Raw genomic sequence first — 13,836 nt, forward strand, 5'->3', positions numbered from 1 at the left:
TTATCATTCCAGTAAACTAGAGCCAACACCCAGCACTGGGTAGCTGAATTAAGATTCTTTTAAATGTATTTTTGCATGGTAAAGATATCTTTTAAAATTTGAAAATAGGTTATAACGTTGGAAAACTGGGAAAAAACTAATGCAACTAATGAAGTTCAGAAGATCACGGTAACCAGCCCATGTGTGAAAGCTAATTCATGTTCACTTTACCAATATAGATTAATCTATAACTTGGAGAAAACTGGTAAGTTGTATATAAGGGAGATTTTATTTTCATCATGTAGATGTCGTGGTGAAAGAGTATTTTCCCAGTCAAATTGTACTGTACTGGAAAATATAGTTTTAATAGTATCCTACACAAAGAAGCAGAAAATATATTATGATGAAAGAACTTAACTTTTAAGAGACAAGGATAGAAAATGGCACCAATATAAAAGGCTTTCTGGTACATGTCATCGTTTTATTCTGTAATGATCATGATAAATCTATAAAATATACATGAGGATTTTATATATGTGTGCTTCACGGGTGTGACTTAAGATAAGAAGAACGAATTCATCATTACTTAGAAATGAACGTTTCTTTTAATTTTTCAAAATAGCAGACCTATTGAGACACAAATTCATCAATTAAACATTGTATTTCTATATTTTATACTAAATCATGAAAAATAATTTCCATTGTTCCAGTCTGTGAAAATTGATGAGTACTTACTGTTTTCCCAATATAATGCTCATTAGGGGGAATATTAAAACAATAAAATATGATCCCTGACCTCAAAAGATTTCAATCCAATTTAGTGGTAATTATATTGAATTTGAATTAATTTCAGAACATAATTCCATTAAGTGATACCTTATATGATATAGATGCTTTAAAAATTCAAATATAGAACATCACTGTAGGTTGCAATACTCCAGGAAGATTTTAACCTTTTTTTTTTTCTTTAATTTCTTCCAAAAGTCTTGCTGCCTGCTGATGCTTCCAATTTTGTACTGCAATCAGCCTTAAATGACCTCTGGTCTATAAAACCGGATACAGTTCAAGTAACAAGAACTCAAAATCCCCAGAGCTATACTTACACTATAACCTTTATATCAACTAGAGGTAAGCATGTATTTCATTTTTTACCTCCATAACTAAATTTATATCCTGTGTAACTTCACTGAAAAGGGGAAAAGCTCCATAAAATCACAGTGAAAAAATTGGACTTGTAGCTTTGATTATTTTTGAGAAATAAAAATTAAATAATAATTTTCTTTTTTTTCCTATGCTATTTTATATTTTAGTTATGTTCCAAGGAATGTACAACTCTAATGCATGAGAAATATGTACACAAATGAACTATCAATATAACAGTGTACTTTATAAATTAGTAAAATATTAATACCAAGATAAAATTTAAGTAAATCAGAATTGCCCAGAAGAGACTAGTCTGGCAAGATCTTACCTAATGAAGGGATTCTGTGGTCAAATTAACATGGGAAACTTCATTCCATGGCTCCTCTTTGAAGATTGACAGGGCTCATTAGGATATTAAAATCCCTGAAGAGTCCTGCAATAAAAACGGGTTATAATATGCTTAATGCAACATTTCCAAACTTATTTTGCCTCTCCACCCCTTTTTACCCCCTGAGTCATATCTATTAACTTCCTATTAAATTAATGTTATACACAAGACAATTTTGGAAATATGGGGATTGCTATTCTGCCTTAAAGCCAAGTTAAGTAGTTGATTTGGCTATTTGGGATATCTGGTTTATGTAGTTTATGAAATATTTCCCCGAATGTTTTTGGATTTTGTTTGGTTTTTTTTTTTTTTTTTTTTACTTTTCTTTGGACAATCATTATTTTCTGATTCACATAAGTAAAATGTTACTTCAATTTTTATATCTCATTTTATGAAAGTATTAATTTGATTATTTAATGGAGAGTAAAGAATTTTGTTTAATGTGAGCTGAAGTTCTAAAATTTCCCAAAAGTTAGACTGTGAAAATCCTACGTAAATGAAGATGCAGTCATCCTTGTTCTCCCAGTAAAATATTTATAGATAAGAAAGAAATTTAAGGCTTCAGCAGAGACCATGAGAAATAGAGTACCAAACTGTAACAGCAAAGTCTAGAACCATTCATAACAAAAATCCTCTTGATGAAGAAAGATATCTGAAGAAAGGCCTTATTTTTCTTAAAGTGAGATTGTGTAAACAAATATCACAGTCCTAAGACTATTGTTTGAAAATCAGTTTTCTGCCCTATTCATGTTTAAAGAAAATAGTAATATTTCAGCCTGTTCTTAACTCTAAGGTATTAGTCACTGGCAAAAAAAAAAAAAAAAAACTAAAAATCTAAATGAATTTTTGGTCATGGCCTCATGGCCCTATTATATCCTCTGGTTATTTTATATTGCCTGCTTTATAAGGCATCAAAACAGATTATTAAATCAATACCATTTGTCTGCTGTTTTTGCTATTTCTACATGAATAAATCTGCTCAAATTCACAGATCCACATCTTCTAAACTCACCTTGCCTTTGTAATAATGAATTCCAAATAAAACCAATTTGGTTAAATTTGAGTGTCTGTTACAGATATATTGATATTTTGTTAACTAGCGTATTAAATTTTTGTTTGGCGTTTACTTGCAGGAGACTTTGACCCACTTGAATATGAAATATTTGAAGGGAATAATATCACACTGGACATTATAGAGCAAACCAAAGGAAAACCCAGTTTGGAGACTTTCACATTGAATTGGGATGGGATTGCTTCCAAACCTCTTAAGCTGCTGTCATCAGAAGCTGAAGTAGGTGCTAGGAATGTTCCTTCTATGCATTTTTTTGTGCATTTTCTTATAGCACTCACTGGTTATTTGTAGACAAATAGGGAAGAGGATTGCTTCCAAAAATAATTTAGTACAAGTCATTTAATATCTGACCAACACCACAATTTATATGTTATGGACATTTTTGGCTGAAAGGGGAATCAGAGACCATCTAACACAACAACTCATTTTTCTAGAGGGCTCTTGGAGCTTTCAAGCCCTTGCTTTGTTTCTGTGTAGACATTTGTGTCCCTCTACCCACTCCAGCATTGTCCTAATTGGTGCCAAATTAGATTTTATTCAAAATCTAATTTGTCACCATGTAAAAGAAAAGATAGGATTTCCTTGAGAGATATATTAGAGGAAAAGCTTAACTACAGAAGGAAGTCTCGACTACCGGAGAAGATGGCGGCTTAGTAAGACGCGCGGGTCTTAGTTCCTCCTCCAGAAAAGCAACTAAAGAAACAGAAACAATACGAAACAGCTCCCGGAGTCACGACAGAGACCAAAAAGACAGCGTACCCCATTCTGGAACGGCTGAACGGGCAGGGAGAATCCGCTGCGGTGAGATACCCGAGGGGCGCACATTTTCCCGGCTGGGGCGGCTGGCAACTGGGGTCCCCTCCACGCACGTGGCTCCCTGGTCTGACTGGGAACATTGGATAGCAGGGCCCTCCCGTCACGCTTGGCGTCTCGGGCCAGCTGGGCAATTTGGACCGCCACTCCCCCAAGCCGCGGCCAGCGACCCCCGCCTCCAAACGCGGTTTCCCGGGCCGACTGCCCCGCAGACAAACAACCGCCACGAGCGCCACCTACTGGGCAGGAAAAGAAAAACAGAGCCCAGAGATTCCACAGAAAAACCTTTCAACCAGCTGGGTCCCACACCCAGGGAAATCTGATCAAATGCCCAGACACCAGCAGAAAATAATGGATGACGCTCGGAAAATTGAAGATATGGCCCATTCAAAGGAACAAACCAATAGTTCAAATGAGATACAGGAGCTGAGACAACTAATGCTGAATATACGAACAGAAATGGAAAAACTCTTCAAAAACCAAATCAATAAATTGAGGGAGGACATGAAGAATACATGGGCTGAACAAAAAGAAGAAATAGAAAATCTGAAAAAACAAATCACAGAACTTATGGGAGTGAAGGACAAAGAAGAAAAAATGGAAAAAACAATGGATACCTACAATGGTAGATCTAAAGAGACAGAAGCTACAATTAGTGAACTGGAGGATGGAACATCTGAATTCCAAAAAGAAACAGAAACTATAGGGAAAAGAATGGAAAAACTTGAGCAGGGAATCAGGGAACTGAATGACAATATGAAGCGCACAAATATACGTGTTGTGGGTATCCCAGAAGGAGAAGAGAAGGGAAAAGGAGGAGAAAAACTAATGGAAGAAATTATCACTGAAAATTTCCCAACTCTTATGAAAGACCTAAATATACAGATCCAAGAAGTGCAGCGCACCCCAAAGAGAATAGACCCAAATAGGCATTCTCCAAGACATTTACTAGTTAGAATGTCAGAGGTCAAAGAGAAAGAGAGGATCTTGAAAGCAGCAAGAGAAAAACAATCTGTCACATACAAGGGAAACCCAATAAGACTATGTGTAGATTTCTCAGCAGAAACCATGGAAGCTAGAAGACAGTGGGATGATATATTTAAATTACTAAAAGAGAAAAACTGCCAACCAAGACTTCTATATCCAGCAAAATTGTCCTTCAAAAATGAAGGAGAAATTAAAACATTCTCAGACAAAAAGTCACTGAGAGAATTTGTGACCAAGAGACCAGCTCTGCAAGAAATACTAAAGGGAGCACTAGAGTCAGAACCGAAAAGACAGAAGAGAGAGGTATGGAGAAGAGTGTAGAAAGAAGGAAAGTCAGATATGATATATATAATACAAAAGGCAAAATGGTAGAGGAAAATATTATCCAAACAGTAATAATACTAAAAGTTAATGGACTGAATTTCCCAATCAAAAGACATAGAATGGCGGAATGGATTACGTCCCAGCAATACCACTGCTAGGTATCTACTCAAAGGACTTAAGGGCAAAGACACAGACGGACATTTGCACACCAGTGTTTATAGCAGCATTATCTACAATTGCAAAGAGATGGAAACAGCCAAAATGTCCATCAACAGACGAGTGGCTAAACAAACTGTGGCGTATACCTACAATGGAATATTATGCAGCTTTAAGACAGACTAAACTTATGAAGCATGTAATAACATAGATGGACCTAGAGAACATTATGCTGAGTGAGTCTAGCCCAAAACTAAAGGACAAATACTGTATGGTCCCACTGATGTGAACCGACATTCGAGAATCAGCTTGGAATATATCATTGGTAACAGAGACCAGCAGGAGTTAGAAACAGGGTAAGATAATGGGTAATTGGAGCTGAAGGGATACAGACTGTGCAACAGGACTAGATACAAAAACTCAAAAATGGACAGCACAATAATACCTAAGTGTAATGTAACTAGGTTGGAACACTGAATGAAGCTGCACCTGAAATATGGTTTTTTGTTTGTTTGTTTGTGTGTTTGTATCTTTTGTTTTTGTTTTTTCTTTTTCCTTTATATATATATATATTTTATTAGTATTATTATTTTAATTCTCTTCTCTATATTAACATTCTATATCTTTTTCTGCTGTTTTTTGCTAGTTCTTTTCCTAAATCGATGCAAATGTACTAAGAAATGATGATCATACATCTATGTGATGATACTAAGAATTACTGAGTGCATGTGTAGAATGGAATGATTTCTAAATGTTGTGTTAATTTCTTTTCTTTTTTTTGATTAATAAAAAAAATTAAAAAAAAAAAAGCTTAACTGCAAAGTATTGTGATAGCTTAAATATCTTGTTAATTTATTAAATGGAAATCTATTTCAATGTCAACCTTCTGTAAAAGGCATTTTAAAAAGTGGTGGACTGTAGCCTACCCATAGTGAGTGGAGAAGGGAGGAAATGTCGCAAGGTCAAAGGGAAGGAAAGGGGAGTTCTTCTGTCTGTGCCAACAGGATCAAGTGAATCTCTATCTGGGGCAGCTGTTCAGAAAGAAAGAATATTTGCTTTTGAGTTGCTGAATTTTGAGGACTACCTGTACAATGAGAATAAGTTAATGTTTATTTGATGATTAATGATCATACATTGTCTCAAGCCCATAGTTCTAACAACCAATTATTTCTTTTTTTGTTGTAGGAAACAACATAGAAGTGTGCTTATTCCTATAAAATCCAGAATTATTTATAGTATCTATGTCTCTTCTTTTAAAAAATAGAATGCATTGGAGGGTATAATTTTTTCAAATTAATTTCCAGTTAATTGGGAAAGTTGTTCATTTGGAGTCTGTTTAATTGAGTGCTAATTCATTTCGATTTGCCTCATTGCTCTCTTTTCATAAACTACTAGACAAATTTGTCTACTTTATATAGCAACCAAGGAAATTAATTTTATTCAATTAGATGTACCTATTGTCACTCAAAGGAAAACTCTAATATCACATATTAACTTAAAAATTATTTAGGAAATAATTTTATAATTATGGCTAAGATATGGGAATTATCTTATGAAGATGCTCATTTAGAACTAATTAGTAGAATTAGTGGTAGAATTACTAATGTTCTAACTCTTCATGAGAATGAAGTTATTAAAGTTCATTTTAATTTAGTTTCAGGCAGCAGTGGAAGAAATGGTTAGTGCCAAGTGTCCTCCACAAATATCAAATTTTGAAGAAGGATTTATTGTGAAATACTTCAGAGATTATGAGACTGATTTTCACCTGGTATGGAATCTTTAATGAACTGTGAAACTGACCAAATGAGAATTCATATACATGTTTGGAATTTGGTGATTTCTTTATTGAACTAATAACAATTCTTTATCATTCAAAGTCAATTTGCAAAAATAATTTTGGTATACTTTATTAAGTCCCATTATGTCATGTTTCCACATTAATTAAAATGATTCATTCATGAAAGCAATATTTCCATCACAGATACATTTGCTTGATCAGTAGAAAAGGGGAAAAAATGGGCAGATGTAAGATATGCTTAGGTTTGTTTTCTTCAGTTGAATATAGAGTATACCCTTTTTTCCTTCTTGTTTCAGAGAATACAATTTTGTAGTACAGAATTATACAGTAAGTTGCTTCCCTTGCTTTTTGAGATTACCCTGTGATCAATTAATATAATACCTATTCATTATTTCTTTCTCGATGAAAAATATTTTCCTTTGATATACAGTGAAGGAAGAAAAAATATATACTTTATCTTTTTATTTTTAAAACTTTAATAAACCACATACTTACCATTTCCAAGTGAATGTTATAAGAATAAGAAATACGTAGCCAATTATTCAATTCAAATCGATACCTTAGGGAAAAAAAGCATAATGCTTTACATAAGCAGATTTATTAGGAAGGAAAAAGAAAAAGTTTCCATTTAATGGACTACCTTTTCAACTTAATTCAATAAATATACTTGCATTTTGAATCTTGTATCTTGATGTAGTATTAGCAGCCTTAGCAATTGCAGCTATTTACATTATACGCCTTTGCTACGTCACCTTCCGTATGTATTCTATGCCTCACCCAACCTTAACTATTTGCTTTTCCCAGCTGCATGCCCTCTCACACCTCCGCTTCTTTATACATATTTTACCCTCTCTCAGAAGCTCCTTGATCTCTTTTTCTGTTTACCTTTGACACCCTTTTCAGTTGGAACAAATTCTGTTTATCTTAAAGGCAACTCATTTGTCACTCCCTCTGAATCATCTTTCTTGAAGACTTTCTGTGAATCACATGCCCCTCAGCCTTGCTATTTTAATTGTAGTTTCCTTTACCCCAGACTGGTGGGCTTCTGAGTATGGTAGTGTTCTTACCCCTTCAGCCCTGAAGAATAAAAACAAAACATGCAGTAAACACTGAATAAATGTTCGTAGAAGGAATGAATAAATATCCTCAAGGAGTTCATAATATAAGGAAAAAGATAGGGCTTGGGAAATGTTAGGAAATCTTCAACTAGAGGTACAAGGGATTATGTGATTAGGGAACAAAATGAGTTATATAGGGTGGGAACTTTAGATTTCAGAGAAAGGAGAGAACATTTCAAGTTAAAGTAGTTTAGGAGGCAGTAGGATCTGAATTAGACCTTGAAAGACTTGGGTGGAGATGTCAGGGAATAAAGCAGGGCAATAAACCATGGTTTTATTTAAAATATTATTGTTTCTGCAGGAACATGTTAACAGAGGCCAGAAGACAGCTGAAACTGATGCTTACTGTGGTCGCTATTCCCTGAAAAACCCAGCTGTTCTTTTTGACTCTACAGATGTTAAACCAAACAAATTACCATATGGAGACATTTCATTATTTCCTTATAATCAGGTAAGCTTAACAAAATGATATGCTAATTGAATCTGGAAAATATCTTGACAGTAAAATTTTATGAGATTTTAAGACAAAGAAAAGTACTTGTCATGTGAAATCATGTCACATTGGACACACCCTGCAGCTCACATTCTGTGTGTTTGTGATGTCCTTTCATCATAATTCTCAAAAAACGGAAATAAAATATATATGTGTAGCACCATGTATCAAGTATTTTGCTTCATCTCATTATCTTAGAAGAAATATTTGTATTCCAGTTTAAATACTGAATTGTTTCCTCCATTAACAACAAAAATTGATAGCCATCAAAGAGTATTACCCACAAGTAAGTTATTTCATGAATCAGGGAAAGGTGAAAGAAAATCATTTAAGACTAGAGATAATAGATTTACTCTTTCTCTTGCTTTGAAATTCTTCAAATGTGACACAATTTTAAAATGTGTATTTGACATTCCTAGGGAGTTGTGGGCCATAAAAATGGTATTTAATAACCTTTTTACTGTGGTATTCATCTCCATCTCTAAATGCTCAACTGCTTTCATATACAAAGTAATCTGCTTGCATGTTTATCTCTCTTTCTTCTCCATGTACAGTGGACTTCAGTTTATACTGAGCAGTTCAGTTAAGGCTTAAATCCTGCTTAGCTCCATAGAGAATGAATTGTTCCCAATTTGTTAGGAAACAACATGTAAGAAAACAATAAAGAATTAAGCATTAATTGTTAGGTCACCTGTTCCTCATCTATAAAATCTTCCCCAGTTATTCTTCTGTGTCAAAACTGGCTGAAATTCCCTCCTCTGTTTCTGATGCATTCTATATGGAACATACTAAATAGTATTATTGAATTGGATTAAATTAATTTGAATGTTACAAGAATTTATTAATTTATTAGCAAGATGTTGCTATTAATATTTTTATACTTTTTATGTAGCTATGCTTGGCATACAAAGGATTCTTGGCAAATCATATTGGTCTAAACTTCCAGTACCAAGATAATAGCAAGACTACTAGAAGCATTGTTGTACAATTTCCATATAAGTTCACTTATGGAAACAAGTAAGTTATGCTATGAATTTGAAAAAATTTGAGTTATACTATAATATATAAATTGTGAAGACAAAACAAACCCATTTTATGTCTTTTGATAAATCATATAACCATGGATCTAACTGTAATTTTCCTTGCCTCTATCTACGCTTCCATACAAAGTTGCATGGAAGCTTATACATGCAGTATACATTACTTATACATGCAGCAAAAAAAATCTGTAGATTATGAAAATGAGAATTGGTCTATTGTCATTATCAACAATGACCACTTAGTCAAAACAATGGTAAACTTTAGAATATAAAGTAATTTTCCTAGTTACTGGATAAAGTTAGAGATTTTCTCACCACAAAATTATTCATTAGACTTTGGTCACTGAAACAAAAAAGTGCTTGCTATGTGTTAGTGGAAAAAATAAAGTGTTTCATGAATATACTGAAATTAAGGCAAAAAAATACTTTGAAATGATACTTGCTTTGCCAAAATCTAGACTTATCAAAATGCACATGCAGTAATATAATGGGAGAAAGTGAATGAGTCTAGAGAAAGCTGTTTATTAACCATAATTATCGTACATCAGGCACAATTTAGTACCTTATAACTCTATTTTTGGTTTTTAGTAGTTATTGTACTTTCTGAAATTTCTGTCAATACTGATTTTACATTTTCATATGCATTACACTCAATTTCATTTTGCAATAGAAATAATAATGAAGATACACACTCAAAAATTTCTATTTTATAAAATATGCCCCATAATTTTTTAAACCTTTCATTTTGAAATATTTTCAAACTTAACAGGCTGTTACAAAAATAATACAAACTCCGTACAAAGAATTCCAACATACCCTTACACCCCCTGACACCCACCTTCACCAATTTTAATATTTTGCCACATTTCTGTATTATTCTATCGATTTATCTAGCTATAATAATCTAGCCATCTATCTATTGATCCATTTTCTGAATACTTGAATGTAGGATACTATATGCAAAATACTATCTGTACACTTAATGCTACCATGTACATTTCCTAAGACAAAGGCCATTTACTTATGTAACCACCTTAAGTGCAGTTATCAAGTTCAAGAAAAGTAACATTGATATAAAGCTTACAGTCAATATTCCCATTTTTCATCTGATAATGGTCCCTGAGCCTTTTCTATTCCCTTGCTAGATCCCATCCAAGATCATGTACTGCATTTAATTGTCATTGTTTTTTCTAGTTGCTCTTTTTTCTTTTACAACTATGGAAACATATTTACAATATGAACTCTCCCATTCCAACCACCCCAAGCATACCGTTCAGTGGGATTAATTCCATTCATAGTATTGTGGTGCCTTCATCACCTCCATTACTAAAACTTTCCCATCTCTCCAAATGAAAGCTCTAAACCCACCATGCATTGCTTCCTCATTGCCCCTCCCCTACTCCTGGCAAACCGTACTCCAATTTCTGTCTCTATGACCTTGCATATTCTCCAATATTTTTTTGTAGTTACCATGGGGGATAAATTTAAAATCCTAGATATATAAATATCTTGCTTACTTTGATACCAACGTAGCTTCAATAGTATAGAAAAACTATGTTCCTAGACACCCCCCGTCTCATATTTATGTAGTTCTTGTCACAAATAACATGCTTATACATTATAACTCCCAAACATAGATTTATCATTACATTTTATGTATTTGCTTTTTAGATCCTTATAGGAAACAAAAAGTAGAGTTGCAAACCAAAAGATCAGTACTACTGGCATTTATATAATATATATGTATATACATGTACCCATGTCACTACCCTCATATGGAGATCTTTATTTCTTCATGTAGTTTTGATCTGTTGTCTATTGTCCTTTCCTTTCACCTTTGGAAATCTCTTCAGCATCTCTTGTAAGACTGGTTTACTGATAACAACTTCCTCAGCTTTTGTTTATCTGGGAATGTCTTCACTTCTTCCTCATTTATATAAGTTAGTTTTGTCAGATATAGAATTGTTGGCTGGCAGTTTTTTTTTGGTTTTTTCTTTAGCTTTCTACAGTTGACATATGTCATCCTGCTGCCTTCTTGCCTCCATGGCTTCTGATGAGAAATTGACAATCTTATTAAGGCTCCCTTGCACATGACATGTTGCTTCTCTCTTGTGGCTTTCAGAATTCTCTTTTCATGTTTGATATTTGATAATTTGATTATAATATGCCATGACATAGGTCTGTTTGGGTTTATCCTGTCTGGAGTTCATTGAGCATCTTGGATGTGTATATTCATGTTTTTCATAACATTTGTGAAGTTTTTGGCTTTATTTCTTTGAATATTCCCTCTACCCCTTTCTTTCTTCTTCTTCTAGGACTTGCACAATGCATACACTGATAAATCTGATGGTGTCCCACAGGTTCCTCAGGCTCTGTCCACTTGTCTTCAGTTTTACTTCCTTTTGCTCCTCAGCCTGGATGATTTCAGTGACCTTATCTTAAAGTTCTGTGACACTTTCTTCTGCCAGCTCCAATCTGCTGTTGAACCTCTCTAGGGCATTTTAAATTTCTGTTACTGTGTTGTTCACTGTTTATTTCTTTTCCATAATGTCCATCTTTCTATTGATACTCTTTCTGTGTTCATCTATAATTTTCCTGATATCCTACGGTTCTTTGTCCATGTTTTCTGTTAGCTTTTGTTCACATTTAGGACCCTTTTTAAAAAAGTTTTTGTCTGGAATGTCCCAGCTCTGATCCTCCTCACTGATGATTTCTAATGCTAAATCTTCTCCTTTACCTGGGCTATCACTTCCTCTTTCTTTGTATGTTTTGTAATCTTTCACTGAAACCTAGATATTTTGATATATTAGTGTGTTATCTCTGGAATTTGACTCTGAGGTGCCTTTTCCTTAAGCTTATATCCAGCTACTGTTAATACAGAGCTTTCCCTGAATGCCAGAAGCTAAAAATTAAACAAACATAAAACAGGAAGGAAAGCTCCTTCTCCCCCAATCTTTGCAGACTGACCTGTAAACATGCTGTACTTTAGCTCCAAGCTAAAGCATAGGGGCCTCCCTGCTTTTTTCTGTAGATGCCTCTTGCTTTGGGCAAGTGTGTGGCTCTGAGAATTCTGCCCATTCAGAATGTCCACTCTTTCCTAAAAAACAATTTCCCCCATGCTGGGCACTGAACTATATGTCCTACAAACAACAATCCCTTGCTCCAGGCAGCACAACTTGATTGTTCTACCACAGCATTCTGTTGGGAGGTCCATGAGGTACCTTCTACATGCAGGGAAAGTTCTGGGATAGCAAGTCCTTCATGCCATCAACAGACAAATGGGGCTAGACCTACATGTTCCCTGTATGTGCTCAAAGGTTATTCTGCCTCCTCCAGAACTGGGACTATGGATCCACACTGGTATTGGGGGCCAATTCCGTGCTATGCTGGTGAGGGGTTTGGGTTAGGGGTTTGGGAGGGGCTGGTGTGGCACCACACTATCCTACCAGTTTTAAGTGACCTTCTTCTTGATTCAGTGCTCATTCTGTTCCTGCAGTCTTTTAATTATTTTCTGTATCTTTGGGAAAGATGTTTCCACCAGTTCTTGATGGTTGTTCAAAGCTTTAATGGGGGGGGGGGGATAGATGGAGCCTTGAAGTGTGTCACTCTTGCCATCTTGGTTGGCACTTAAGTCACTTAAATTTCATGCCTCACCTTGTCCATCTTTAAAATGAGAGATTTGAATTAGGTGACTGAAAGATCCTCTGCATTTCTTACATCAGTGATTTCAGACCTGCAGGTATGGAGCAAGAGTGAGTCAGAATCAGTGCCCTCTCCTGTCTCCCTAGGGAGAGAGGGAGATAAAATGACCCAAAGTTGGAAATAGAGCCAAATGCTAGCCACACATATTCACAAAAGAAACAAAAAATAAAAAGTCAAGAGATGGGAAGGAAGGGCAGTCTCGATGGAGGAGGAATCAGTTCCTATGTGAAGATTGAGCCCCTTGTCAACCAAGAAATAACGAACTAAGCTGCAAAACAATAAAGGCATTTATTTGCAGCGATAGATTTACAATTTGGGGAGGACAGATTCAGGTAGAAAATTGAGTCGTGTCCTACCTGGCATTTCCAGGCAAGGGTTTTTAAAGGTAAAGAAGATTACAGAAGTTGTTCGTAGTAGGTGGATATTTGGGATACTCCAGTTGTCTTTCAGGTAAAAGAGTTAACTGAGTTCTTTGCCCTGTGATTTGTTAATGGAGTCCTCAGACTTTTCAAGAACACTGTTGCTTAAGGCATTGTATACTATGGCAGTTTATGATCTCTTGGCTGATTATAAAAGCCACCTACAAAATAACTTACCAACTCCATTTGAAATCTCTTAGCAATAGAAACTCTATTTTGTTTTATTTCCTTTAACACCGTGAAGCTGTTTTCTGACTCAGCAATTTTAACCATCCCTTTTCTCTATCATTCCAATGCAGTTTTCAAATCGCAGGGTCCAGTTTCCATCCTAAACCTTTGCAGATTGTATCTCTTGAAAATTTGATGATATAGATTGGTGTAGAATGGGAATCTTGCCTGTTAAG

The 13,836-nt window shown here is 34.9% G+C and overlaps 1 protein-coding gene across 1 annotated transcript in view; it reads left to right on the forward strand.

The window, feature by feature from the left end:
* PKHD1L1 (PKHD1 like 1) overlaps positions 1–13,836 on the forward strand; it is a 173,786-nt gene that overhangs the window by 44,953 nt on the left and 114,997 nt on the right. Inside the window, exons 16-21 of the mRNA XM_077167497.1 lie at positions 109–244; positions 964–1,107; positions 2,644–2,801; positions 6,517–6,630; positions 8,080–8,229; positions 9,164–9,288. Coding sequence (XP_077023612.1) covers positions 109–244; positions 964–1,107; positions 2,644–2,801; positions 6,517–6,630; positions 8,080–8,229; positions 9,164–9,288 — 827 coding nt within the window. The remainder of the gene's footprint in view (positions 1–108; positions 245–963; positions 1,108–2,643; positions 2,802–6,516; positions 6,631–8,079; positions 8,230–9,163; positions 9,289–13,836) is intronic.

The sequence above is a fragment of the Tamandua tetradactyla genome, chromosome 6 (assembly GCF_023851605.1).
Source record: "Tamandua tetradactyla isolate mTamTet1 chromosome 6, mTamTet1.pri, whole genome shotgun sequence".
In the NCBI taxonomy this organism is placed as follows: domain Eukaryota; kingdom Metazoa; phylum Chordata; class Mammalia; order Pilosa; family Myrmecophagidae; genus Tamandua; species Tamandua tetradactyla.